The 23,558-nt window shown below is 48.9% G+C and overlaps 1 protein-coding gene across 1 annotated transcript; it reads right to left on the bottom strand.

The window, feature by feature from the left end:
- Positions 1–8,543: 8,543 nt before the first annotated feature.
- On the bottom strand, positions 8,544–13,588 carry LOC137854624 (sperm-associated antigen 4 protein-like). The gene is made up of 9 exons (XM_068678280.1): positions 13,501–13,588; positions 12,951–12,994; positions 12,435–12,475; positions 12,042–12,180; positions 11,353–11,437; positions 11,091–11,203; positions 10,337–10,504; positions 9,863–9,949; positions 8,544–9,280 (listed from the first exon to the last, which is right to left on the bottom strand). The coding sequence occupies exons 4-9, from the start codon at positions 12,120–12,122 to the stop codon at positions 9,143–9,145; spliced, it is 672 nt and encodes a 223-aa protein (XP_068534381.1). The 5' UTR covers positions 12,123–12,180; positions 12,435–12,475; positions 12,951–12,994; positions 13,501–13,588; the 3' UTR covers positions 8,544–9,142.
- Positions 13,589–23,558: the final 9,970 nt, after the last annotated feature.

The raw sequence follows: 23,558 nt of genomic DNA, 5'->3' as shown, positions 1-23,558 counted from the left end.
TGTTTGTTGTCACATTTTCTTGTTTTGTGCTTCTTGAGGGTACCTCAGGACATCTCAGGATCTCAGCTGTTCTTCTCAAAGATGCCCTTCAAGGATGCCCAGGGTTCCCAGCCTAGCAGCTCCCAAGATAGCAGACATCTTTGCTCTGTCAGTATTATTCCTTTAATAAATTGTAAACTTTGATTACAATCCTATTTTGAAGACTGAGCCATTTATAACACCCCCACTCCTATATGACCCCCTTTCCCCTCACCAGTTCAACTCCTGTGTGCCCGCCAGACCCCCATTGTCACTCACATGTGCCCCCCAACGTGCAGCCCCATGTCCCCCACCCCAAGCTGCTCCCCCCACATCTCCCCCACAGTTTGCAGAATCACAGAGTTGTAGGGGTTGGAAGGGACCTTGAGAGCTCATGGGGACCAACCCCCCTGCCAAAGCAGTTCCCTACAGCAGGCTGCCCAGGTAGGCCTCCAGACGGGCCTTGAATATCTCCAGAGAAGGAGACCCCACAGCCTCCCTGGGCAGCCTGTCCAAGCGCTCCGGCACCCCCTCTGTGAAGAATTTCTTTCGCCTGTTGGTGCGGAACTGCCTGGGCTCCATTTTGTGGCCGTTGCCTCTTGTCCTGTCCCCACAGACCTCTGAAAAGAGGTTGGCCAAATCCCTCTGTCCCCCACCCCTCAGGTATTTACACACATTGATGAGATCCCCCCTCAGTCTTCTTTTCTCCAGGCCGAACAGACCCAGGTCTCTCAGCCTTTCCTCCCAGGGGAGATGCTCCAGGCCCCGTATCACCTTTGTGGCCTCCGCTGGACTCTTCCCAGATCCCGGTCTGTTTCGTACCGGGGAGCCCAGAGCTGGACCCAGGACTCTTGAACTGGATTCAGTCCTCAGCACTGGATACAGTACAGTTCTCCCTGACTGTGTGCTCCGGGTGTCCCCAACCCCATGTGTCCCCTTAGCTCTGTGTTGTTCCCCCCCCCAGCACCCCCCCAGTCATGCCCCCAGTACAGAACCTTCCAGGGCGGCCCTGCTCACCCAGCCCGGCCCTGCCTCAGCTCTGCCTCGCGCCTGAGGGCGATGAAGGCTGTGCACCCCCACGAAGGGAGGAAGGCATGTGGCTCCCAGGCCTTCCTTTTTCCCTTTTTAAAAATGGGGGCTATATTTTCCCTCCCGCAGTCAGTGGGAACTCCTTGGGGAGGGGAGGGGAGGGGAGGGGAGGGGAGGGGAGGGGAGGGGAGGGGAGGGGAGGGGAGGGGAGGGGAGGGGAGGGGAGGGGAGGGGAGGGGTGGGGAGGGGAGGGGAGGGGAGGGGAGGGGAGGGAAGGGGAGGGGAGGGGAGGCTACTTGTTTTTTTCTGGTCAATTCCTTTTCTTGCACAGGTACAGGGCAACTGGGTAGAGAAGTCTTGGATTTATTTAGAAGAAATGTCAGTAGGGCAGCACGCCCTCACTGACCAGAGACAGGGTGTCTTCAAGGAAGTATGCCAGGTCAGTGTAGGTATCTTCTGGCAGCACATGAAGCAGCAGGTGGTAGAAGAACTCCTGGTCATAACAGGAGGCGTAGAGCACCGCAACTCCCAGCATGAAAAGGACGGCCAGCTCCAAGCACACAAAGATAAGGCAGAATGTCCTGTGGGGCAGAAAAAGGGCTGGAAAAAGGGCAGGCTGGACGCATCCTGCACCCATGCCAGAGGGGACTGTTCTGGAAGCTCCACAGGCTGCCCCTCCAGGCATTTCTCATTGCTCACTGGGACAGGCTTGGACGTGAGACACCTTGGCATTGAGCAAACACGCCACAGCAGGCATCCCAGCCATCCCAGTTGCTGCAGGGGAACCTGGGTGCGGGCTCGTGGGCACAGGGCACCTGAGGGGACACTCACCACAGCCAGGAAATGGCACCTCTTCTCGCCAGCTCCTCCCTCTTCTGTAGGTCAACACAAGGTAGGGACACTTGTCAGGCCCCACTGCACGGTCTGGGCTGATGCCCAAGAGCAGGAGTTACCCGCAGGAGCGCAGCCCAGGCCTGGACCAAGCGCTCCATGGACCCCTGTCCCTAGGGAGCCCCATGCTGGCAGGGGCAGGGGTTGACATGGGCTCTCCCCCTTACCAGTTGTGATTCCAGCACCTCCGGCATCACACCCCCCTCTGTCATCGCCTGCACTTCCATCTGATGCTGCTGCCTGCAGGTAACAGGTTTTTGGTTGGGTGAGTGCAGAACTCCAGCACCATGGGGGCTCCCCAGCAGAACATGCACAGCCCTGGACCGGGATCAGGCTCCTCTGTCATGCCAGGTACTGATCAGAACTGGCTCCCACATTCCATCCCTCGTTGCCCGGCTCCAGTCCTGGCGGCCCCATTGCTCCACTGGGTGCTGCGGAGAGCCCCCTGGGTACAAGTGGCTTGGACTGGCGTACACTTCATTGGGTTAAAAACTGTCTGGGTAGCAGGGCCCAAAGAGTTGTGGTGAATGGAGTCAAATCCAGTTGGAGGCCAGTCACTAGTGGCGTTCCCCAGGGCTCGGTAGTGGGGCCAGTCCTCTTTAATATCTTTATCGATGATCTGGATGAGGGGATCGAGTGCATCCTCCTGCAAGGAGCGGCTGAGGGAGCTGGGTTAGTTCAGCCTGGAGAAGAGGAGGCTCAGGGGCGACCTTATCGCTCTCTACAGGTACCTTAAAGGAGGCTGTAGTGAGGTGGGGGTTGGTCTGTTCTCCCACGTGCCTGGTGACAGGACGAGGGGGAATGGGCTAAAGTTGCACCAGGGGAGTTTTAGGTTGGATATCACGAAGAACTTCTTTACCAAAAGGGTTGTGAGGCATTGGAATGGGCTGCCCAGGGCAGTGGTGGAGTCACCTTGGAAATCTTTAAAAGACTCTTAGATGGAGAGCTCAGTGATATGGTTTAGTGGAGGACTGGTTAGTGTTAGGTCAGAGGTTGGACTGGGTGATCTTGGAGGTCTCTTCCAACCTAGACGATTCTGTGATTCTGTGATTTTGTGAATTGTGGGGCAAGGGAGGGGAGGGGGCAGTCCCCACTCACCAGGAATGTTCTTTCTCCTCTATATCCTCCTGTAGCCGTCTTAATTCCTGACACAGCACCTGGGAGACAGAACTGTTGACTCCCTGTGCCCACTCCAGCCCTCCTCCACATCACCCACCCTGTGCCAGCGGGCACCCCACGGTTCCCCTTGGCCCCTGCACACTACCTTTGTCTGCTCCTCCTCCTCCTGCAGCTGCTCTTCCAGCTTGGCAATGTGCTGCAAAACAACAGGCACAGCATTCTGGACAGCTGTGCTGGGTCCCAGGGACCCTCACTGCTCTCCAGCTCCTGGGCCGTGCTGTCTAGCTCCTCCACTGCCCCAAGGCACAGGGAGAGCTGTCGACTCACAGACAGGCACAGGGAAATGATGCCCCCCCCCCCCCCCTTCCCTCTCCACCTCATTCTGGCACAAATGTCTGGCCAAGCTACACCGTGGCCTGAGGCCGCTGGGCTGCACAGAAGCAGTGCTGGCACCCCCCTCTCTGACCCTTGGAGGAAGGGCCAACTTCTGCCCTCTGCCTTGCACCCCACCTTCAGTCCGTCAGATGTCTCTTCTTTCACTTTCAGCTCGAGTTCCTGTGGGAGAGGAAAGGAAGAGGAGCAGCCATCAGGGCACTGGGGCACTGCTGAGAGATCTCTGCCTGGCTGGAGATCTTTGCCAGTGTCCCCTCCTGGCGACCATCCCTCCAGCTGCTGGAGCTCCAAACCCACAGGAAGGGCGCTCATAGGATCACAGAACCATAGAAGGCCTTGGGTTGGAAGGGCCCTTAAAGATCATCAAATTCCAGCTTCCCTGACTTGGGTAGGAACACCTTCCACTAGACCAGGTTGCTCCAAGCCCCATCCAACGTGGCCTTAAACACTTCCAGGGATGGGGCATCCACAGCTTCTCTGAGTAGCCTGTTCCAGTGCCTCACCACCCTCTGAGTAAAGGATTTCTTCCTTGTACCTCATCTAAATCTACCCTCTTTTAGTTTAAAGCCATTACTCCTTGTCAAGTATCACCGTGCTCCCCAGCTTTCTCCTGCTTTAGGTATTGGAAGGTTATTAAAGGTCTCTGTGGAGCTTTCTCCTCTCCAGGCTGAACAGCCCCAATTCTCTCAGCCTGTCTTTGTAGCAGAGGTGCTCCAGCCCCTTGATCATCTTTGTGGTGCTCTGCCGGACTCGTTCTAATACTTCCATGTCCTTCTGCTTCTGGGGGCCCCAAAGCTGAACACAATGCTCCAGATGGGGTCTCAGGAGAGCAGAGTAGAGGGGGACAATTGCCTCTCTTGACCTGCTGGCCAGGCTTCTTTTGATACAGCCCAGGATACTGTTGGCTTTCTGGGTGGCAAGCACACAGTGCCAGGTCGTGTTGAGCTTCTCTTCTATCTAAAGGTCCATCTCCTCAGGGCTACTTTCAATCCTTTTGCTGCCCAGCCTGTATTTGTGTTTGGGATTGCTCTGGCCCAGGTGCAGGACACTGCGTTTTGGTCTTGTTGAACCTCGTGAGCCTGTCCAGGTCCCTCTGGATGGCACCCCTTCCCTCTAGCATGTCGACTGCACTACACAGCTTGGTGCCATTGGCAAACTTGCTGAGGATGCACTCAATCTCACTGTCCACGTCACTGACAAAGATGTTAAATAGTGCCGGTCTCAATACTGACCCTTGAGGAACACCACTCGTTACTGATCTCCACCTGGACATTGAGTGGTTGCCCACAACTCTCTGAGTGCAACCATCCCGCCAGTTCCTTATCCACCCAGTGCTCCATCCACCAAATCGGTGTCTCTCCAATTTAGAGACAAGGATGTCATGGGGAGCAGTGTCACATTTGTTGCTGTGGTCCAGGCAGATGATATCAGTCGCTCTTCCCCTGTCCACCAGTGTTGTAACCTCATCACAGAAGGCCACCAGATTTGTCAGGCGTGATCTGCCCTTAGTGAAGCCACGTTGGCTTTCACCAAGCACCTCCTTCTTGCCATGTCACTGTAGGAAACGTCCTGCCCAGTCACGCTGCTGCCATATGCCACTGGGGGTGCATGGACCCAGCACTGCCCCCCTTCCCTCTCCCCCAAATCTGTTAGCATGAGCCACACTCTCCCTTATATCTTGGTCTTTGCGACTGTTTTTTTCCCTGCTCCAGCATGTGCTTCTGTGAGAGAGAAGGGGAAGAGGAGTAGCCATCAGGGCACTGAGGCACTCCTGTGAGCTCTCCACCTGGCAAGATATCCTTGCCATTCTCCTTGAATCTGTGATTAATAAGATCATCGCCACCAGCCATCTCTTCCTACCTCGAGCCTTCTGTGATTCTGTGAGTCTGAGGGTCTGTGAACTCACCTTCACAGATGCCACCAACTCCTGCAGCTGGGCCACGCAACGTTTCTGCAAAGAGGAGCGGCAGAGAGGCACTTAGCCCCTGACACTGCCCTAGCTGTCACAGCTGAGGGACACGGAGAGAGGAGGGGACACCGACCTCTCTGCTTAGCTCCATCAGGTGTTCCTGGAGCTCGCAGGGCATGTCCAGCATTTCTTGCCTCCCTGGATTGCCATGAGAATCACTGCCACCTGCAGGAATGAGGGTCTGTCAGATTCCCCGTGCACAGACAGACGCCTGCCTCCCATGGGACACCATGGCCCTCTGCCCCTTGCCAGCTCCTCTGCCAGCCAGGCGCTCTCAGCCTGCAGCGCCAGCAGCTCCCTATCCTTCGAGTCCTGCATCTCCGTCAGCTCTTAATTGCGGGCCTACCTGTGCTCCAAGACCCCTTCATGACCCCCCAGACCCTGCACCTGCACAGGGCTGCTCGACCCGTGGGCCTCCCTGAGGCCACCTCCAGTGTCAGCATCCCACCCTGTGATGTTACCAGTGCCCACAGCCCCTGGGACCCCTTTCCTTTGCCCCCCTGCCAGCCTCAGCTGCCCCACACAGCCCTCCCTCGTGGCCGCAAGACAGCTGGGGGGGCTCCTGCCTGCCCCTCACCGCTTGCAGCCTCACACACAGCCCTGTTCACCCCCTTGCCCGCCTGTGGGCTGTGCGGGCTCCGGGGAGGTCACTCTGCCCTCACCCTCTTCTCCCAGTTTGGCGGCCTCACCCTGCATGGCAGCCATGGCGTGGCTTGTCAGAAGCACTCCCACAACCCAGACGCAGCAGATAACCTCACCAAGACGCAGCAGATAACCTCACCAAGCAGCCCTCTACCCTTTGAGGCCTCTACCCTTTGAGCCCTCTACCTCTACCCTTTGAGGCCGCTGTGTCACAATGACACACCATGGTGACACCATGGTGACATGGCCACTGCTGCCCACTGGGACATGGCTGGCACTGAGACCATGGGGGACAATGGGACATGGCTGTCACAGAGATCATGGGGGACAGTGCAAGTGCTTTGCACAAGTCCATGAGGATGATGTCCGTTGCTCCTTCCCTACTCACCAAAGCTGTAACCCCATCATAGAAGGCCACCAGATTTGTCACGCACGATCTGCCCCGAGTGAAGCCATGTTGTCTGTCACCATCCACCTCCTGATTTCCTATGGCCCTTAGCAACAACTTCTCAGGTATGACGGCCAGCAGGTGGTGAAGGCTCTGCACCCCCACAGAGGGAGGAAGGCCATGGGGGGAGCTTTGTTCCCCTTTAACAGGGAGGAGGACAAGTCCTCCATTTTCACTCGTGTGTGCCCCTGTGATATATGTTCATCTGATTCGTGTCAGTATGGAACAGTGTTAGGGCCGCATGGTATGATGAATGGGACCTTCTGTCTTACATACCCTTGTATAACCGCAAGTCTAAGAAAAACAGAATGGTTAATGTATATAGTTCTTGTACCTTGCAAAGGAATATTTTAACAATTCGTGTCACTAGAGAGCAGTTCTGTCTGTCTCTGGGTCCTGCACTGGCAATTTAATTCTTCCACAGATGTAGTTTCTTCCCTTTCCTCCCAGTGTCCCAGTCTCCCCCTCATTATAGTCAAATTATCAAATCTTCAGAAATATTCCTCAAATTCATGAGCCTATTTGCTTTTGTTATTCCGAACTCTTATTTCTAACAGTTACAGACTTTTTTGTCTTCTTTGTGGTTGATTTAGCGCTGCTATAGGTGTGACTGTCCCTGTGAATGGCCTGTGAGGAATGTTTTAACTACTCATGGAGTGTCAATAAGAGAGCTATTTGTGTTTGTATGTTCTTTCTTTGAAGTCTCTGATGTCTGGGGTTTTCAGAACAACTGCTAACAACTAGTGACTGTTATGGCTTCTGAATGGGACACTATGCAAGCCCCTGATATCTGGCCAGGTGGCCAGGAGATTAAGGAGAAGAAAAAAGAAGCTGAAGGATGGCTAGGAGACAAAACTTGCAGGGGACCCTGTGTAAGCTTTTGACACACTGCCAAGGAGTACAAAGGGGAAGGACAAGAAAAAAAAAAAAAAAAAAAAAAGAGAGGAAGACTATGAGCCTTCAGCACGAAAGACCCCCAGAAACCCCCAGGGGGACCACCAGAGACTGATACGCATGCTCCAGTAGGAGGGTTTGGATCCCAGAAGTTAATTATAATAACCCGTTTTTTTAGAAGTAGTAATGAATATGTATTAGCCTAGGAGCATAAAAATCAGCTACCGGATGTAACTGGTGTGCGTCCTGGTGGAGCGGAGACTCCCGGCGCACCCAGCACTGTTTGCTTACCTCTATTCCTTTAATAAATTGTAAACTTTGATTACAATCCTATTTTGAAGACTGAGCCATTTATAACACCCCCACTCCTATATGACCCCCTTTCCCCTCACCAGTTCAACTCCTGTGTGCCCGCCAGACCCCCGTTGTCACTCACATGTGCCCCCCAACGTGCAGCCCCATGTCCCCCACCCCAAGCTGCTCCCCCCACATCTCCCCCACAGTTTGCAGAATCACAGAGTTGTAGGGGTTGGAAGGGACCTCGAGAGCTCATCGGGACCAACCCCCCTGCCAAAGCAGTTCCCTACAGCAGGCTGCCCAGGTAGGCCTCCAGACGGGCCTTGAATATCTCCAGAGAAGGAGACCCCACAGCCTCCCTGGGCAGCCTGTCCCAGCGCTCCGGCACCCTCTCTGTGAAGAATTTCTTTCGCCTGTTGGTGCGGAACTGCCTGGGCTCCATTTTGTGGCCGTTGCCTCTTGTCCTGTCCCCACAGACCTCTGAAAAGAGGTTGGCCAAATCCCTCTGTCCCCCACCCCTCAGGTATTTACACACATTGATGAGATCCCCCCTCAGTCTTCTTTTCTCCAGGCCGAACAGACCCAGGTCTCTCAGCCTTTCCTCCCAGGAGAGATGCTCCAGGCCCCGTATCACCTTTGTGGCCTCCGCTGGACTCTTCCCAGATCCCGGTCTGTTTCGTACCGGGGAGCCCAGAGCTGGACCCAGGACTCTTGAACTGGATTCAGTCCTCAGCACTGCATACAGTACAGTTCTCCCTGACTGTGTGCTCCGGGTGTCCCCAACCCCATGTGTCCCCTTAGCTCTGTGTTGTTCCCCCCCCAGCACCCCCCCAGTCATGCCCCCAGTACAGAACCTTCCAGGGCGGCCCTGCTCACCCAGCCCGGCCCTGCCTCAGCTCTGCCTCGCGCCTGAGGGTGATGAAGGCTGTGCACCCCCACGAAGGGAGGAAGGCATGTGGCTCCCAGGCCTTCCTTTTTCCCTTTTTAAAAATGCGGGCTATATTTTCCCTCCCGCAGTCAGTGGGAACTCCTTAAACACACTTCCACAACTTCTCAGGTACGAGGGACAGTGGCTTAGCAAGTCCACCGGTTCCCTCAGGACCGGTGGATGTACGTTGATGCACGGGGTTGTTCCCCGTGCTCCTCCCAGCCCCACGCAAATTGCCTGTGCTAACTGCCAAGCCTATCCCATTTGGGCGTCCTGTTTGCAGCGTTCCTGGGTCATGGCCCTCCCTAGGGACTGCTTTTATGCTGTCACGGTGTTGCTGCCTTGGCGAGTGGCTGCAAAATGGCAGCGACACCCAATTTAAAACTCAGAACACCCCTGCAGCCCCCTCCGGCTACCAACGCCTTGTCACGTAAACCCAGTGCACTGCTTCAGGGACCACCCTCAGGGTTCGCTGAAACACATGAAACTGAGCTGCCGCATCTTTCTAACGCTATTATTCGTGTTTAAGAAATTCCTGTGGCTTTTCTATCTGCCCATGAACCTGCACTCGATAGATGCAGGTGTATTCTGAGTTTCCCCAGTTGCTTCGCACCTCCAATCTGATATGGCGGAACGTTTTGGGAGGCTCCTTCTGTAAAGAAAACGAGGGGAAGCATCATTACTCATGTGGGAAGAGCCGCTGCACAATTAAGAAGCTCTCTTTGCCAGCACTCCCCTTGCTGTAAACCAAATGGCAGCCCCGACAGAGGAGGAAGCAAGGGAAATGAGAAGGCCCTTTCTCACCAGGGCCATAGAGGCACCCTCTGTGCCTAGAAAGCAAAGCCCTGGCCTCAGAGGCTTGCTGAGGGGAGTTGTGGAAACCCAAGCTGCTCTGCTCCCTAGGCTGCTTTGGGACACTGCTGATGGTCTTGCTTTTGGTCTTGCTGATGGAGACACGTCTGCAATCTTCCCTCCCACCAGCAATTCTTCCTCCTCGCCCTAAAGGGGACTAATTCCCTGCCAGAGCCCCTGCCCACTGCTGCTTTTTCTGCTTTACCAGAAAGAAAGGGAAAGCACTTCCAAAGGTGGGCTAACCACCTCATCTTCCCAGCAGGAGCCAGCCACATGGGAGAGCAAAGAGTGGCTTGGGTGATCATCTGAACCCTCTCTTCCAGAGACTTGCAGACAACCCGTCCTTTCTCCCTGCCATCCTGCCCACATGTACTTGCCATACCTGCACATGGAAGGTCTGAGCAATCATTCCGTCCACGTCGTAGGTGAATAGCCCGAGGAGCGTTTCCGCTTTGTCCTCATCCACTCCCTCAAAGACAAGAGATGGTGGGGGCAGGTCAGTCTCAAGCAGGCCATCAGAAAAAGGAATATGCTGAGGCCAAAGCTGGGAATCCTTTCCCACCTTCCTTGGCTCTAGCAGTATTCTAGTGCAAGTGATAGTGAACCCAAGTCAGGGCACTTGGAGCAATTGCTCCCAGATCCTTGTCTGTGAACCACAGAAGAAGGTTCCAGACGTGTCTAACAATGCTCAAGTGTCTCCAGTGCCCCTCGATAGGATGCGGTGCTCTGCAGCAACCAATCCTCTGATATCTGAGGGAACACACCACGCTTTCTGGCGCTGCGTTTTCTTGGGGCCAGGGCCTCCCAGAAAGAAGTGCCAGGGCCTCCCAAAAAGAAGTGCCAGGCAGAGACTTACAGAGACAGCAAACTCTTTGGGGGCGCTGCTGACTTCTCCGGAAGGAGAGACTGCCCTGGAGATATGCCAGATGGTAAAAGCTGCTGGCCAGATTTTCCCCGGCAACCGAATGACGACGTGTCCCTGAGATCCTCGGAAGGCCCAGCAGTCGCCTGGGGAGATACTGGGCTGCAACGAGAAAGCCAGTGACTGTCAGTGGCAAGGCAGTCAGAGAGCAAACAGATCTGGCTGTTCAACAAGGAGCCACAGACCTTGCCTTCTCTATAGGTCGCAATTCAGCTCACAAGTAAACGCTACGCTATGAACAGAAGGTGAAGATCATAGAATCATAGAATCATAGAATATCCTGAGTTGGAAGGGACCCGTAAGGATCATCAAGTCCAACTCTTGACACCGCACAGGTCTACCCAAAAGTTCAGACCATGATGCACAAGTTTGGAGAGTGTCTAGGCTCAACTGCCTTTTGCAATCCACTTCTGCTTTCTCAAAGGCTACAGAGGCAGGGTGGTGTTCCTAATGTACATGTATGTCACTCCATCACCCTTCAAAAACTGAGCTGGACCTGTGAGGACCATTTCAGGCATTCTTCAGGCTGATTTGGTTCACCAGATCAGTGCTGGGGGGCCCAGAGAACATCTCTTGCAGCTTCCATGGCTCAGCACACCCACAGAACTCCCACCCATGCCAGAAACGCATGGTCTCCCAACCAGAAAGCAAGAAAGGAAACCAGCTGTCACAATTTCTCTTGCAATACCTGCAGTATAGTCTCTGGATGTTTTGCAAAAGAGAAGAGTGGAAAAATCCACCACTTCTTTGCGTCTTTCCCACCATAACTCTTGGAAGTCCTCTGCACATCAATTGTAGCACCTGAAATGAACATGGAAAGAAGTTCACTAGGACATGCAGGAGATTAGCAGAAGCAGTGAATTATGATGTGTTTCTCAGGCTGAATGCAGAGCTTGTTGCTTTGGGGAGTGTCAGGCACGAGCTGAGCGCAGTGAGCTCTGTCTGCATACCTAAGGATTTCAGGGCCCAGTCAGGCATCCAGGTGTAGATTTTAAGCACCTTTTCAAATGCGTCCCTTGTGAAGTGCAGAACGTTCTGGAAAAAAAAAAAAAAAAAAAAAAGGAATGGAGATACAGCAGTGAGCACAAACACACAGCAGTTCTGCATGAGCAGACTTCTAGTAGAGAGCTAAGGAAGGGCTCCATGTCAGAAAACCCAAGGCAAGACCTGTCAGAAAAGGTGCCAGACTGTGAGCATTCCCAGAAGAACCAAGTGAAGCCTGGAAAAGGCCACCAGTGTCCAGAGCCAAAGCACAGACCGCCTTCAGGTTCTGCCTGAGAGCCATGTTCTCCACCCTGTGTACTCTCCAGACCAGCCTGGAGATGGAGTCATGCCCTGAGCCAGCTGCTGCATGCAGAGGCCCCATTCCAGCTGGCCCGGAGGATGGGCCTGCCAGCTAAGAAGTCCGACCTGCAAGTTTCTAGCAAGGGCCTCCAAAGCCAAGCCAAGCCCAGCAGGTGCCTGCCTGGACACCCAGCCCAGGGAGAAGTTCACAGTGCTGCTCAGAGTGCAAGCAAAACTGAGCCCTGGCAGTCAGGTGTGGGGCAGGCAGCACAAGGACAGAGCTACCACCGAAAAGGGCCAAGGAGGAAGCCCTCAGAGGGCACTGAGCTCTCTGACTTGCCCCCAGCACCTTTACCTCTCTCTTCTCCCCTCGGATGCGATTATCTTCCAGAACCTTGCTCACTGCCTGCACAAACTGTTCCACTGCAGCAGACATATGGGCTTCCTTCTCCTGGAGCTCCTGCCTCTTAGGGTCATGCCAAACCAGCGAGGTCCTGGAGGCAAAGGGAAAGCAGATCTTGTCCAGCAGCAGCCCATCGGAGGAAAGGGTTCCCATGGGCCATCTACCTCCCCCCCACCCCAACCCCCTCAGCCCCTTTTCCCTTACTCTGGTTTACAAAAGGCTCCTTTCCACTACCACAGATAAAGGTCGGGAGCCCTGAAAACAAGGCAAGGGAGTGCAAAAATGGCACACAGCTGGCTGAGCCAAATCCCCAGGAAAACTTCCATGTCAAGAAAGCTCTCTTACCCGGTAGACTTGTGCTCTGCTTCGGGCACTGCTAACGTGGTCTGGAAGATAAAGACACTCCACTGGAGAAAGCATGAGGAGCACTGCCAGGGCTTCCCAAAGGAGAATGCCCCAGTAACAGGTGGCAAAATTTTCCCCTGCTTCGAGGCAGTTTGGAGAGATCCCAACCCCAGAAGTCGGGCTCTTTAACTAGCTATAGTCAGCAGAGCACCGTCTGCATTTCCATTTGCTTTCATATCCCACCCAACCTCTCCCAGCGGTACAGAGGGAGCAAACGCCTCTTCTGCCAAAGTGCTCCTCTCTTCATCCCGTCCCTGCACAGGTCACTTGGGAAGATCCGTCTGCACATTGAAGCCCATCCAGGTGCCAAGATGGACTGACCAACACAATTGCCCACCACCCGCTCTCTGTCTCAGCAGTGATGAGCCTTTGACCAAACTCCTCATTTTCCACATGGACACAGCAGGGCAGAGCTGTGGCCTTTGCAGGCATTGGCTTTCCCACACCAAGACTTACTTGCAACGCTTCTTTTCCCCACAGTGTCCAGCAGTAGTCACCAGCTGTGGGTCACATCATCAAGAGAGAGTTATTTTCTTAGACTGCTAATGATCCCTGGAGCCCCATTTTCTTCTTTCACACCCACGGAGGGCTTTGGCTGGGACAGCTGCAACTGCTGTAGAGAGAGGCTTCCACCCCAGCCTCCTGGTGGGCATACTCCAGGCCCAGAAAATGGAATTTAGAAGATTTAGAAAATGGAGGGGCCCGGCTCTGAGAGACCTGCTGACGAGACCAGTGGTGTGGTCTAGTGCCTGGAGAGCATGCACAGAGGCCATGGTTGATTCTACTCAGAGGGTCATAAAGCAAAGCTATAAAGCTATACAGAGGGAATTTTACTGGCTGCAAGCCTGTCCCTGCCAGCAGCCATACAAAGCCCCAGGCAGGCGGAGCCTGCCTGTAAAGGACATCGGTGGCATTCACTGCATCACAGAAATGGGCTCGTCAATGGTGTACAAGGACAGTCTCTCCCCCTAGCTCTGCAAATCTGATTTTTGCAAGGAATACTCACCAAAAAGGACTGGAAGCAGAAGAAAAAGGAGCTTGAGAATCCTCCTGCCTTTCTGGTGAGTGACGCTTTTTCTAAAGGAGAGGGAAGACTGTGGTTATCACTGCCTACTTTTGGGACACACATTTTCCAGGGATCTGTTGAGGAGCTAGCCTGCCACCAGATTCCTCTGCTCAATACAGCTGAACCCCCGAGGGCCTGCGGGCCGTTGGGAAGATCTGGCTAGTGGCACACCACCCACGGTATGCAAAGGTGGCTTAAGAACTCTGGCATGACAGGGGGAAAGCAGCCTGGCCCCATTCATCTCTCCCCAGAGAAGGAGCAGGGCTGTGCCCACGAAAGAGGGTTGCTGGGTTTCCTGGCTGAAGGAATCCAGGCAGCATGCAGAGTTTCTCACCTTCCCCTCCCAGCTTTCTGGGCTCTCTTGCACCTACCTGCCCAGCCTGGCTGGCATCTCCGCAGCACCAGCACACTGGCCAAAAACGGAAAAAGGGAAATAGGGAAATAGGGAAAAGTCTGCTCCCCTCCCAAGACCAAAGAAGATCCTTCCTGGGCTCCAGCTGGCTCTGGAAGCCTCTCTGGTTGGCGCCGCTGCACACCTCGTCAGTGCAAGGTTTCATACAGCTGTGACATCACAAGAAGCAACAGCTGTAATTGTAAGGTGGCGTCCCTGATGACCTCAGAGGGGCTGCCCAGCAAGGAGAGATCCTGTGGGTTAGTCCCCAGCTCTGCCTTCTCAAAGCCTAGAATCAGGGCAGTCTCCCTAGTGTCTCTACTCCATCACCCTTCAAAACCTGAGCTGGAGCTGCGAGGACCAGTTCAGTCCTGACTCGTTCCTACAGTCTTCTTTAAACCCTTCCATAGACTCTATACCATGCTGGGAACAGCAGCCCCCGCTTCGGATTGGGGTGAGGGGCCTGAGCATCTCTCTTGTCTCTGTTGTGCCTCTCCACAGGTTCCCACAATCCGCACCCCATCTGCACCCCCAGCCCAGGAAACAAGGAAATAGCGAACCATTTCATGCCAGAGAAGTCAAAAGTTATTACTGCCCAGTGCAGACCCTTCCCTCACAAGGGCCCACAGCAGGGGTGTCTCTCTGATCAGCTGCACAACCATGATCTCCTGCAGTGAAGACATGGACAACCCAGCTGTCTGCGCTTCTTCCCCCTGCTGCAGACTTCACGGGGCTCAGGGTGCTGCCCAGATGGACTTGGAGTCTCTGACAAGAGGCTGGGAGCTGCTCGCTGTCATGCAGCATTGCTTCAGGGAGTCGAGAGTTGCTCAGAGATGCTTTGAGCTGCTGAAGCAAAGGCAAAGGGCTCTCTGGAGCAGCTGTGAGGAGCAAAAAGGAGCCCCCAAACTGTCTCCAGTGGCAGAGGGCTGCCTCTACTTTTCCAGGGTGCTGTTTGTTGTCACATTTTCTTGTTTTGTGCTTCTTGAGGGTACCTCAGGACATCTCAGGATCTCAGCTGTTCTTCTCAGAGATGCCCTTCAAGGATGCCCAGGGTTCCCAGGCTAGCAGCTCCCAAGATAGCAGACATCTTTGCTCTGTCAGTATTTTTCCCCAAATAACCTGGTTGCCTTTATGGTGGCTTCCTTCAGGAGTGAGGTGAGGCTGAGCAGCCTGTAGTCCCTGGGTCTTTCCTCTTGACCTTCATAAAAACACGAGCAACATCTGCTTGCCTCCAGTCCACTGGCGTTTCTCCCACTCACCATGTTCAATCACAGATTGTCAAGAGTGGCCTCACAGTGACATCTGAGAACTCCTTCAGCACTTGCGTCTGCATCCCATTGGGGCCCATGGAATTGGAAATGCCTGGTTTGCTTTATATTCCTTGACCTGATCCTCTTCCACTGAGGGTAAATCTTCCTTGCTCCAGCCCTTTCTCTTGTCTCTGGGCTGTGGGATTCCTGAAGGCTGGTCTTGCTGGCAAATATTAAGGCAAAGAAGGTGTTCAGCACCTCAGCCTTCTCCCTGCGCTGTGTCACTGGGTCCCCTGTGTCTTTCAGCAGCGGGCTCACATTTTCACTTGTCTTCCTTCTGCCGCCGATGTACTTAGAGAAGCCCTTCTTGTTGTCTTTGACATTCCCAGCCAGACTCAATTCCATTTGGGCTTTAGCTTTCCTGGCATCATCCCTGGATGCTCAGATGATGCCTCTGCATGCTTCCCACGTTAACCATCCTCTCTTCTACCCTCTGCATGCTTGCTTTTTGTGTTCGAGTTTGGCCAGGAGCTCCTTGTTCATCCCTGCAGGACTCCTGCTGGTTTTGTCTGACATCCTCTTTGTTGGATGTTGCCTTGCTCCTGAGGCTGGGGGAGGTGGTCCTTGAATATGAATGAGTTTTCTTGGTCCCTTTTCTCTCTGGGACCTTATCCCAGATCTGCAAGCAGATCTTAGAAGAGGCCAAAGTGTGCTCTCCTCAAGTCCAGGGTTGTGATCTTGCTTTTCACCCCCAGGACCGTGAACTCCACCATTTCATGGGCACTGCAGCCAAGGCTGCCTCTGACCTGTGCATGAAGAGACGGCAGCTCCTTAAGGACATTTTTCTTAGAGAGCAAGAGTTCTCCATTCCCATGTGATAGCAATCAGGCAGCGAATGCAGGACAAAAAGCATGGCTGAGTAAGGACCTTCTAGTCAAACCACAGTGTGAGCAGAAAATCCGTAGTGAAAGATGTCCCAGCCCATTGCAGGGGCTTTGGACCCAGATGATCTTTCAAAGTCACTTCCAGGCAAACCATTCTGTGATTCCCAGCAAGCCCCTTGGTGCTGGTGAGTATGAGGTCCAGCCCAACACCTCTCCTTGTGGGTTCACCTCTCCTTGTGGGTTCACCCCTCCTTGTGGGTTCTCCTTAACCCTTGGGCGAGGAAGCTGCCATCAGCGCACCCCAGGACCCTCCTGGATTGCTGATGTCTGGCGGTGTGATCCCTCCAGCAGAAAGATGGGGCTTGAAGTCCCCTGGGAGGACCGGGCCCTGCAAACGTGAAGTTTCTCCTACCTATCTGTAGAGGAACTCAGCTACTTTTTTTTTTTCTGGTCAATTCCCTTCCTTTTCCAACCTCTGACCTAACACTAACAGTCCTCCACTGAATCATATCACTGAGCTCTACATCTAAATGTCTTTTAAAGACTTCCAGGGATGGTGACTCCACCACTTCCCTGGGCAGCCTGTTCCAATGTCTAACAACCCTTTCAGTAAAGAAGTTCTTCCTAACATCCAACCTAAACCTCCCTTGGTGCAACTTTAGCCCATTCCCCTTCATCCTGTCACCAGGCATGTGGAAGAACAGACCAACCCCCACCTCGCTACAGCCTCCTTTAATGTAACAAAATATATAAATGATAAATAATGTATCCAGCTATTCTATTATATATAAAAAAAATCGTTTCAACTTCATTTTCGAAAATCTTTATTGGAATTTCTTAGTCTTTCCTTATTACATGGGATAGAAAAAAAGAAGAGAGAAGGAGAGGAGAGGAGAGGAGAGGAGAGGAGAGGAGAGGAGAGGAGAGGAGAGGAGAGGAGAGGAGAGGAGAGGAGAGGAGAGGAGAGGAGAGGAGAGGAGAGGAGAGGAGAGGAGAGGAGAGGAGAGGAGAGGAGAGGAGAGGAGAGGAGAGGAGAGGAGAGGAGAGGAGAGGAGAGGAGAGGAGAGGAGAGGAGAGGAGAGGAGAGGAGAGGAGAGGAGAGGAGAGGAGAGGAGAGGAGAGGAGAGGAGTTTCAGGCTGTGTTAATCCTTTTCAAGCTGAAACAGAACACAAAGTATTTACTGAATCACACCCCAGAGAAAATACTATGATGAGAGTTGGAATCTCTGCTAAATAATAGCCTTTGAACTGAATGTGGGGTCAGCACATGCTGTTTCAGCCCCAGAAGTGCAGTTTTCAGTGTCAAGCAGCGATTTTATTTATAGATTATGACCATAATTCAGTTCTGTATCAAAATGTGAATTTAGATGCCTTTATGTATGGAAGGTCCTATTATTATCATCAGTGGAAGTGTGGTAAATATGGCCTGTGAAGCTTGCAGAGAGATTTGGTTAACCAGCTCTTGGATGCTTATTTAATTGAACTTTTGAATTTCCTGACTGCATTGATGAGATTTTCACTGACTGCATTGACTTGATTCTCACTTAGTAAGAGTTAAAACATCTAGTGTACCTGTAGACACCTAAAAGTCAATACCTAAACCTCAAACTTACTGTTGCCCACCTCCTAGAAGGTCTGTTGATGGTTTTGCAATGTGAAGGAAAATATGCTTCGCTTAGCAAATTTTCTGTAATAATTTGAGATAGCAACAAATTTGAGCTGCCTTCATCTTGAAATTGCTACTGAGGGAGAAAAAAATATAAAAATTAAAAAATATGTATTTCAGTTCTACATGTCGAGTTGTACAAAACTATCATAGAGCTCTCAAATTTTAGGAAATATTGCTCTAGCTTGTAACACAGCTTGTTCTATACAATTAAGAAGTCAACAGCTACAGGAACAAGTAAATATAAAATATGCCATCTTTTAAAACAGAGAGGTCTGAAGTCTGCATGAAAACCCTGTATAAAGCTTACTCGAAATCTCTGTTAAGTTATTACAGCTGTTCAAGGATCAAAATCATTTGTTTAATTAAAAATGTCAGAACATATTCATCCCTGTACTTCATAGTGCAGGATGCTTCACAAATCCCTAAGACAGCAGTCTGCTGATTCACTGACAATTTCTGTAGTAGCAAATTTGTCAGTTTATCTGTGTCACAATAGGGCTCTAAACGCAAACAGTGGATTGTCAGTATTTTTAAATTGTTAATGTGGTTCCTGGCATGGTTTTGACCAGAATCACTCTCTCAAGCAAGGGATAGACTGATCCAAAGTTAGTTGTCAATACAATGATTTCTAGATTGTCAGCTTTCTAGTTTATGTGTCTGTTGTGTTTTTTTAAGTCTGCCAAATCAAAAAAAAAAAAAAAAAAAAAAAAGGAATATAGAAAACAGTAGTCTGACACTTAGTTTTCAGGGAAACTTGAATTCCTTTAATTTCTGAACTTCTTCTGCTACTCATAACAGGGAAATCTTAAAAGAACATTGAACTAAACATCTAAATAAAATTCTAATTAAAATAAAAAGACTGCAAAACAAGAACAATTTCAGTTTTGAAGGCATATAAAGGGTAAAATACTTTTAAAAAATTACTGAGGCTACAGTTAAAATTAGCAAATTACAGCACTTTGGGAAAAAAAAAAATGCTGGCTGAAAAAGCTTAATATAAACATTTATTCATATATCTTTATATATATCCCAAACCACAGTCTCACAGAAATTGAAAATAGATTAGGCAAGAAAGAGTTCTTATTTTTTAAAGCTAAAGAAGAAACCCCAAACATGTACAGAAATTAAATATAGAATCCTGCTGCTTTATAGCCTTCATAGAGATACAATGAAGGAATGAAGCTCACCTGGAATTGTTTACGACTGATACATAATTGAAAGAACCTTAGATAAGCACAACTTTACACAAAAATATTCATATCAAGCCTCTAGATCTAACTTTGAAAGGAGAAATGTTTACTTTTTCCTGTTGGTGAAGAAAGGAGAAAGCTGGTTGTAGAATCTGGATGTTTCATGCAGCCTGCTAGTGTATTTAGGAACAAGGAAAGCAAGCTATCTATAGCAGGATGGAAAATTCTTGGTAATTAGCAATTCAGAAACAGATTCTGACAGAATCACAGACCTAGTTGGGAATGTGTACCCAGATTCCTTAGCTCACCAGTAACTGTGTAAGATTATTTCTTTTACAACTTTGAAACTAACAGAGTTCAAACAAGAGTCAAAGGCTAAAAACTCACATGCTGGAAAGTAATTCTTATCATTTGTGATTAAATGCTTCATCTATTCAGTTTAGAAAGGAAATATAAGGACAGAGATTCCTGACAGAAAGAAACAGCATCTGTCACGGAGAGAGAGAATAAGGGAAAGATATTGTCATGGTTTTGGTTGGGATGGAGTTAATTTTCTTCATAGAGGCTTGTCTGATGTTGTGTTCTGGATTTTTGATGAAAACAGTGGTGATAACACACCAATATTTAGCTCTTGCAGAGCAGTGTTCACATAGAGCCAAGGACTTTTCAGCTTCTCGTGCTGACCTGCCAGCAAGGAGGCTGGGCGTGCACCAGAAGCTGGAAGGGGACACAGTCAGGACAGCTAGTCCAGGCTGGCTAAAGGGATGTCCCACACCATGTGGTATCATGCTCAGCAATAAAAGCAGAGGTAAAGAAGGAAGGGGAGGACATTTGGAGTGATGGCATTTGTCTTCCCAAGCAACTGTTACGCATGATGAGCCTCCCTTTCCTGGAAGTGGCTAAACACCTGCCTGCTAACAGGAAGCAGCAAATGAATCCCTTATTAAGGAATTCCTTTGCCTGTGTGCACAGCTTTTGCTTAACCTAGTGAACTGTCTTTGACTCAGCCCATGAGTTCTCAGACTTTTATCTTTCCAGCTCTCTCCCTCATCCCACCTGGTGAGAGTGAGCGAGGAACTGTGTGGTGATGAGCTGCCTGCTGGGGCTAAACCACAAGAATATGAAAGTAAACAGAGATGTTCTGGTTAAACAATAACATTATGACATCCCATCAGTAGGTCAATTTTCATTCCATTTGACCTATCAGATACAGCTTGTCCTGAGTTGCTTCCAGAAGCTCATGGCCAGAATGAAAAAGCTTCAGAATTGCTTCATCCAAAGCCTTAGTTTATAGAAATTTAAGAAGCAAACGCAAATTTCCTTGTAGCACTGAAATTCTCAATGCACTTTTTGCTGGTCCAGGCACATCTCACTTATCCTCAAGGTTCCATAATCTGAGAACATTGAATTCCCAATTTCTTTGATTCCCTAAGACCTCACTGTTTTTGAGAGAATCAGCATTTTTTATTTTAATTTATCATCAAGATCTTTCCTGTGCCACCGTACTGACAGCAGTAATTGAACAGATGTCAAACTATAATCTGAATTTTTTGTGCTGACTACTTCCAAAATGATTTATCTGAATTAATTATTGCTTTCTGGACCTAACTTGATTCTTGAAGGTCACAAGTCTTTGTCACCAACAAAGCCATAAAAATCACAAAAATAGCCAGAAAACAGTGACAAAGATAAGGCAACTTCCATGTCACTTTATGTTTGCTACCACTGGTGACAGTAACATATATGAGAAATAGAACTCCGCACTACTTTGTTTCTTTTTTTTTCCTGCTCTTTTAAAACTAAAGCAGCTTTGATGTTTCTAACGGAAACTATAGACCACATACTCCACATGTGTTAGTGGTAGTTCTGCTCTTGGCAGTATTATTTGAGCCAGATCAGACAAGCATGGAAACCCTATTGAAGTATAATATTGGGGTACTATTCTATTTCTTAGTATAATTGTGAGAACAATGGTCTGACTCCTTTTTTGTTAAAATTTAATAGTGGTTCCATAAGAATAGTTACTGCTTTGTCTTCTGTTCAAACTTGACCTTTGTGTTTTCTGAGTTTTACATAAAGTAGTTTACATAAACAAAGCTGTTATTCTTCACAACCCTTAGAATCACAGGCAATTGGGCGTTTGTACAGTACTGTTTTTCTGAGGCAAAATTCTGGATTTTGCTTTCAAACAGTCTGCCTAAATACTTACTGTGGGGAAAATAAAGGATCTTTTTTTTTCTACACTGGAGCAAAATCTCTGTGCATTGTCCAGCTCTGCTTAATTCTCTCACCATAAATCCATGCAAGGATGATTTTCAAAGTAAGAGATCTAAGACCCTGGCTAAATGTATACTCATCTGTAAATATGGCCCTCTGTTCTGCATATGGTAGTGGCTAGTTGCGAGACACTAAAACCAAATCGCTTTCCTAGTAAAGTACTTAGAAGTACTCCCTCCTTCTTTTCTTTCTTTGAATTACCAATTCTGGTTTTAGGCATGTTGGACAAACTTAGCTGTTGAGTGCTGAAGCCCAGCTTCTTGTTACTTCAACCAAGCAGTAAAATTCCCATACAGTTATTCCAAAGTGGATAATGCGAGTTGGCTTTCCTACTTTGGTTGCAGTACAATTCATCCTTAATAGCCCATAACATGTAAGACAAAGTTCACAGATTGGAGAATTCCTCTTATGTTTTCAGCAGATTTGACCACGGTTGAGGGTGCTTGTTTATATCTTTATGGTTTGCTTTGCATTAAAAAAAAATAAAAATAAAATAAAAATTTATTTGCAATGACTCTCGAGCACCTTAATTAGCTAAATTTTGCTTTAACAGTGGTAATGCTGGGGTAATGCAGAGGAAATGCTGTATTCTTTGATTCAATGATATATTGAGTTTGAAGTACATTTATGCACAGAGAGTGCATGGAGAAGAAATTTTGCTAGTCCAGTTTAATTTAAGTTTAATTTGCTAGAGTAATTAAAAATCAATTAATTTCACATAACTTCACCTCAAAACAGTCTTAAATATGACAACCTGTATTTCATTATATAGTCCAACCCTGCATTACTGAATTATTATTATATATCCTTATTTCTCTATGCCCTTGCAGTATTTTAAGATTTATTTACTTCCTATATATGAATCGTCTAATGAATACTTTTTTTTTTTTTTTTCAGTAAGTTGTCAACAATTCAGTATTAATGGAAATAATTAGTCCAAATCGGGGGCGAGATTGGACAGCAAATATATAGTCCAGGGCTGGTATTCTTGATATCTCTCAAAGAAATAATGACATGCAAGACATGTAATTGTTCATAATATTTTTATAATCTGAAGTCACTACAAAGCCTGTACCATATTTGCATTAGACCACAGCAGTGAATGGACTGTCTCTGTAACTGTTTGCCTAGCTACAGTAAGGTAACCCTTCTTAATATTACAGAACGTTGCTGACTTTTTTCTGTGAGTAAAGTACATGTGTCTCAGATGTACAAAGCTGTTTAGGACTGTAGCCTGTATTTAGGTCCATCAATTGCTAGTGGAACTAACCACCTAAACACATCTGGGAACTTGAGCCTGCACTGTTTGAGGAGTCATTTCAAAAAGATTGCAAGTAGACCAGTTTCTTGTAGTTTGGAGGTTCACTAAAGTGGTCTTAGAACACTTCTGATAAAATAAGATGTATTTCTTTGACATGAAGTTACTCTTTGGGATCTGAAGCTGTCTTAGGTCAACAGAGCTATGTTCATTCTTCCCAAAATTCGAGGCTTCCAAGAATGTGATCAAACACTCTACACAGTAAAAGATACCAGCTTGACTTCTCTAACTATAGACTTCAGGTAAGGATATGGAGACTCTTGTATATCGTGTCCTTTGAGATATCTGGTATAATCATCAAAAATTTGTGTGCCCTCATCCTTACTCTCATAAGAACTGAGAATACATTTATTTTGATTGTACTTGAAAAGTCTGTGGACAGAGTGTACTTGAGACAGTACAAAATACCATTGTTAACGGTACTTTTAAACCTTGTGCCACGAAATTTACATGTATCTGTGATTTTTTACTAATTCTGAAAATGAGAGGCTTTCCACTTAAGTGGTAAACTATATTTCCTCAGCTCCCAACTGCTCTGATTTATAAGGACTCCATGAATTTGCTACAGTATAAAATTAGCAATAGCTATTATTAATATCATATCATGCCTAAATGAAACTATTTCCTTTTAGCTGAGGATCAATTGTTTTGAAATGAGTGACTTTTTTTTTTTTTTTAGTGTATCTATTCACTTACCATAGTGAAGCTCATACTCAGAACTAGCAAGAGATCATTTTATTTTTTGTCTTTATTCAGGTTGATTCTATTGGTAGAGTCCCTTATTATGAAATATGAAGTTTTTGCCAGCGAACTGAATAAATAAATTAATAAATAAATATCAGTTTGGTTTTTTTTTACTTTGAAAAAAAATAAAAATAAGCTGTACCATCATTTACAACAAAGAACATATTCAGTGATTCATTTTCCATCAAATAATTGAGTTTTGCTTAGTCCTATAGCTAAAATTTGTTGGGGATTTGTGGATGTTCATCTAACATTTATAAAATATGTTGCTGATA

This window comes from Anas acuta, chromosome 3 (assembly GCF_963932015.1).
Source record: "Anas acuta chromosome 3, bAnaAcu1.1, whole genome shotgun sequence".
NCBI lineage: Eukaryota > Metazoa > Chordata > Aves > Anseriformes > Anatidae > Anas > Anas acuta.
The sequence above is the reverse complement of the archived record's forward strand: the minus strand, read 5'-3'. Positions and strand labels throughout refer to the sequence as shown.

Excerpts from the sequence above, each read along its gene's own strand:
- LOC137854624 (XM_068678280.1), bottom strand. The coding sequence starts at position 12,122 with ATGTCTGCTGCAGTGGAACAGTTTGTGCAGGCAGTGAGCAAGGTTCTG. Across the intron at positions 11,438-12,041 it reads TCCGAGGGGAGAAGAGAGAG|AACGTTCTGCACTTCACAAG; the intron begins GTAAAGGTGCTG and ends TTTTTTTTCCAG. Across the intron at positions 10,505-11,090 it reads ATCCAGAGACTATACTGCAG|CCCAGTATCTCCCCAGGCGA; the intron begins GTATTGCAAGAG and ends TTCTCGTTGCAG.